General features: G+C 36.0%; 1 protein-coding gene across 1 annotated transcript in view; it reads right to left on the minus strand.

The window, feature by feature from the left end:
* LOC107458647 (DEAD-box ATP-dependent RNA helicase 50) overlaps positions 1-4,784 on the minus strand; it is a 10,470-nt gene extending 5,686 nt beyond the window's left edge. Inside the window, exons 1-5 of the mRNA XM_052251728.1 lie at positions 4,443-4,784; positions 3,479-3,621; positions 2,955-3,277; positions 2,513-2,642; positions 1,822-1,945 (exon numbers count right to left, since the gene is read on the minus strand). Of these exons, the coding sequence (XP_052107688.1) occupies positions 1,822-1,945; positions 2,513-2,642; positions 2,955-3,277; positions 3,479-3,621; positions 4,443-4,744 (1,022 nt within the window). The 5' untranslated portion in view covers positions 4,745-4,784. The remainder of the gene's footprint in view (positions 1-1,821; positions 1,946-2,512; positions 2,643-2,954; positions 3,278-3,478; positions 3,622-4,442) is intronic.
* Between the last annotated feature and the right edge of the window lie 468 nt (positions 4,785-5,252).

Raw genomic sequence — 5,252 nt, forward strand, 5'->3', positions numbered from 1 at the left:
CCTTTTATGCCTTCCAAGTGTTTGATGAAATGCTTGGTTGGATTTTAGAGTAGGATTTTATACTCTTGGCTTGGAAAGGTAACTTAGGAACTCTTGAGTTACTAATGTCCAAGTAATTGATGATTGGGATCCATTGACTCTAGTTCTCACTAATTGAATTAGTGGAGAGTTAGGACTTATGGACTAGGATTGATATAGCTCATTTGACTTTCCTTTACTACTAGTTAGAGGATGATTTAATGAGATTAATCCTTGCCAATTCTCATATTGTGGTTAGTGATTAGGATAGAGATCCTTGACCACCAACCCTTGCCAAGACCTTTTTAGCCATTAGTTTACTTTCTTGCCATTTATCTTTCATGTTTCTTATCCAAAACCCCAAAATAACTCACAACCAATAACAAGACACTCTATTGTAATTCCTAGGGAGAACGACCCGAGGTTTCAATACTTCGGTTTATAAATTTAGGGGTTTGTTTTAGTGACAAACAACTTTTTGTATGAAAGGATTAATGATTGGTTTAGAAACTATACTTGCAACGAGAATTCATTTGTGAATTCTAAACCATCAAAAATTCATTCGTCAAGGCTAGAACAATGGACAACATTCCTGAGATCCGAAAAGTCTAAACCTTGTCTGTGGTATTCCGAGTAGGATTTGGAAAGGGATGACTGTGAAGAGCCTCAAACTTACGAATGTTGGGCGTAGTGATAGTGTGCAAAAAGACAAAGGTCCTATTCCGACACTAGCGAGAACAGACAGATGATTACCCATGCGGTAGCTATACCTGGTATTTTTCATCCGAGACGAGAAATCTGACAGTTGATTAGACGTACAGAAACCGTAGAGGACTATTTTCACTGAGAGGATCTTACAGCTTGCCATGGAAGGGAGCACGCATGATTGGGTGAAGACAATAGGAAAGCAGAGGTTCAGGAATAATAAAGCATCTCCAAACGCTTATCTGAAATTCCTACCAATGAATTACAAAAGTATCTCTATCTTATTTTATGTTTTATTTATCTTCTAATTATTAAAAACTCATAACCATTTGAATCCGTCCCACTGAGATTTACAAGATGATCATAGCTTGCTTCAAGCCATAAATCTCCGTGGGATCGACCCTTACTCACGTAAGGTATTACTTGGACGACCTGGTGCACTTGCTGGTTAGTTGTGCGGAGTTGTGAAAAGTGTGATCACAATTTCGTACACCAAGTTGCAGTCACAAATAAGTATTCTGTAGTTATGGGTGAGGAATTGATCAAGCTTTGAAGAGCCACTTCAAAATCTTCATCACCAAAGAGAATATATATCTCACCCAAAACAACACCGCAAAAAATTATTATAGTTAGGTCAAATTATACAATTGGAAAACAAAATATCATTAATTCTACAAATATTCATAGTGGAACTAAAAGGCATAGAAATCTAGTACATGTTATTAGGGACTTCGCTAAAAGATATTCTAAGGGTGTTTGTTAAGAAGATAATAATGGAAATTTTTTAAGGTTTTGAATTACTCGATGTATTGGAAACATAAAAAAATTTAAGTGTTGAAATAGAAAAGTTTACATCTATTCCAAATATTAAACATTATTCAAGTTTCAACACCAACAGAATGTAAATTCCACATATTGGATGCTTTATGCATGTTGATAGCAGATTAAGCTAACTCCAATCGTGCGTTAGGTCAGCAAAATCATAATTATGGCATTAATAATGGCATCACTGCTAGTTCAATGATAAAACCAACATAGCAGAATATTGACATTACCAACGCTAATTAATAATTCAATCGAAACGAGATCAGCTTTTACCATCTTAGATTTGTTAACTGCAAGATGCCTTCCTTCAAAAGGAACAAAAAACGGCCAGGTGTAGCTATTAATACATCAACACCCTGTTGTAAAGTTTCCAGTTGAGTTCTTTGTTGCAAGCCACCTGTGACAACCATAGATTTAAATGGAAGCAAAGATCTAGACAATGATCAACAATTATCTAAGACCTACAAATGATGATCCTGCACATCTTTTTCTAAACTTGTGTTTGTGTAGTCAGATGATTGGTATGACCCTGCATACTCGTAATCCACAAGTATTATGATTTTAGGGCTTGAGTTTCAAATGCTAAAAAGTAAATACTATCATGGGAAATAATGAGACATATTTTGAATCCCAAGTAGAAACTATTTTGGATTTTTTTGTAACCTCATTTTGAAATTATCCAAAAAATAACTAAAAGCTTATGACAAGTCCTAGAATAACCAACATGATTCTAAACAATAATGTAGAAACAAGGTAATCTTCCTTTCTGGTTACATGGGCTACTTTCTTGTTCTCCTATTCTGTTATGTTTTTAACATGGTAAAAAATGTTAAAAGTGGTCCAATGACTTAAAAGTGAATATTTGTTTTAGTGGGGCTCAATAGGAGAAGCAAAACAACCTGGGAAGCTAATTCAGCTGTAGGTGCTAGTATGACAACTCTAGGAGCTTGAGCAGAGGATTTACATTGTCCTTCTAGTTCTTCTTGCCTAAGACGCCGAATTATTGGTGCAAGATATGCTAAAGTCTTTCCAGAACCACTTTGGTCAGCTATAATACAAGTCTTTCCAGCAATAACAGGTGCAAATGCCATGGCCTACACGAAATCAAATTATAGAGTATAGAAATCATCCACATCATAAAAACTAAAAAGCAACAGAGTTTACAATTTATATCATAGTTACATGAATTCACAAATTAGATAATCTATTGCATAATAATTCACGCATACCACGTACTATTTCATCTGCGTAACTGAATATGTGTATATTTTTCACATAAAATATTTATTTATTGCATAATGTGTACTGAATACTGTTCCCGTGCCAGATTTCTATGTAACTATGATTCACATAACACTTTGAATAAATGAAGAGCCACACTACAACAATGAAAGAAGTACCTATACATTGGAAGGGCGCAGGAAAGAGAGCTTTTGGAGTGATTGGATGAGGTAGTCAGCGCAGCCTAGTTCCCTGAAGGACTTGACACTGAAGAAGCTGGTGTCGGGAGCAAGCTCCTGAGAATTAAGAGAATGGAAGGATCCTATAACGTCCCCCCATCCTCCTCTGGAACGAGGGTTTGGCGATGAATCACGTGGTCGATCAGTGCTTCTGTTTCTGTGCTGCTTAGACCTGTGGACGAGAGCTTTGACTTTCTGAGCTTTCAGTCTTCCGAAACTTGGGCTTATTGAGGATGAGGACGAATCAATGCCTATTGTGATGTCTGCCGCTGTCCAACCATAATAACAAATAACAAATATATGTTAGCAAACATGTCATCCCGACCACATGTTTGAATGAATACATGAGAGAGAGAGAGAAGATGCCTGCCTCTGTCCAGCCATAATAACAAATAACAAATATATGTTAGCAAAAATGTCATCCAGACCACATGTTTGAATGAATGCATGAGAGAGAAAGAGAGAGAGACCGATGTCTTGTTGCTGAGAGGAGGAGGAGGCGGTGGCGGTGGTGGTGATGGAGGGAGTAGTGCGCCAAAGAGAAATCAATGGAGGCCTTTGAGAGAATGATGGCAAGTCCCACCACCACCATCGTCTGGAGTTGTAATTGGAACTGGGGACCAAGGTTGCGAGAACTGAATCGGTCATTGAATCGGTTGAGTGACTAGTTCAATGGTTCAATCGTTTTATCGGAGTTGATTTCTGGTTGAATCAATTTAATTAAATATATAATAAAATTATTCAAAATTCAATATACAATATCAAATATTCAAATTCAATAATTTATAAATTAATAAAATTTAAAGTGATACAATTTTACATCATAACTTGTTCATATTTTATCATTAAAATTTCACAAAATAAAAATTTCTAATTAACTTCTAAGTTCTAATAAAGTAAACAGCAATAATACTCATCACATCAACAACAAAAGTTTAGAATAAAAAAATTTAACAATAACTTCTAATAATCAAGTAATTAGCAACAACGAAAAACACAAACTTAAGCAAAAACTCAAACCATCAGCAACAAAGAATTCAAAATCACAAAAAAATTATAACAAAGACTTCTATTCAAGTATCAACAACATCTCAGAATCCAAAACCCGAAAAATTAAGCAAAGAATCCAAACTCAGCATCGAAACTAAATTCAGAATCACATAAGCAACAACCCCAACTAAAAACACAATCCCAACTCATAATCTAGGACACAAACTCAACTCAGAATCTTAGAACTTGAAATTGAGAACTTCGTGATTCTTCCATCTTCAACATACAACAAAAAAAAATTAACCATCAACAACATTAACTCAGTAAAATTATTCAACCGAATCATTCAATTCAACCATTATTCCACAAAATCAGCAACTCAGAATCAGTATTATTAACAAAAGTAGAAAACAGGAAAAAATAAATTGAAGCAGCAGTGCCTACCGGTGGCAAGGAAGGAATGGGAAGTAACGACGATGGAGGAAGGGACGTGAGCTCGGAGCCTCGGACAGAGAGCAGACCTTCGCGACAGAGACGACCGAGCTCGGACAGAGGGAGAGACTGAGAGAGAGAGAGAGATCGAAGGGACGAGTACCAAGCAACCCTTCGCGACTGGCAATGGCGACAGCGACGCCACGAGCTAGACCCAGACTTTCGTGCGACGGCAAGGAGAAGAGGAACGATGCGATGGGGGCCAAGCTGCAAACCTCCCACAACCGGCGACGGCACCCACAGTCTATCATCATCGACAACAACAGCTCCTTCCCAGCTCTTTATAAACATTAAAACGGCATCATTTTAAGCATTATGGCCGAACCAATAACACTTATAAAACTGACGATTCAGACGGTTTTTCAATTAACTACTAATTCGACCGATTTTTAGATCATTTTTATACAAGGAGGTTCTACATGTCATCCGGACCGACTAAACAATTGGTTTTCGCTTAATCGAATTGAACCAATCGATTCGGTTCGATTTTTAAAACCTTCGATAACGTTACATTTCTTAACACTGACAATTAGATTTCACAACTTTACATCGATGAGTATTTACTTTACGTAAAGGAATATTATAATTAGGTGAATGTCATAGTGTCTAAAACATAGTACCTAATTTACTAAAAAAGTTTAAAAATTAATATTTAATTTAAAAAATATAAAAATAAATAATTTTTAAAAATTAAAATTTACTAAAATAATAAATTAGACAAAATTTAGACAACAACTCATAAACATTATTAAATTGGCCCGA

This window comes from Arachis duranensis, chromosome 7, assembly GCF_000817695.3.
Source record: "Arachis duranensis cultivar V14167 chromosome 7, aradu.V14167.gnm2.J7QH, whole genome shotgun sequence".
Classification (NCBI taxonomy): domain Eukaryota; kingdom Viridiplantae; phylum Streptophyta; class Magnoliopsida; order Fabales; family Fabaceae; genus Arachis; species Arachis duranensis.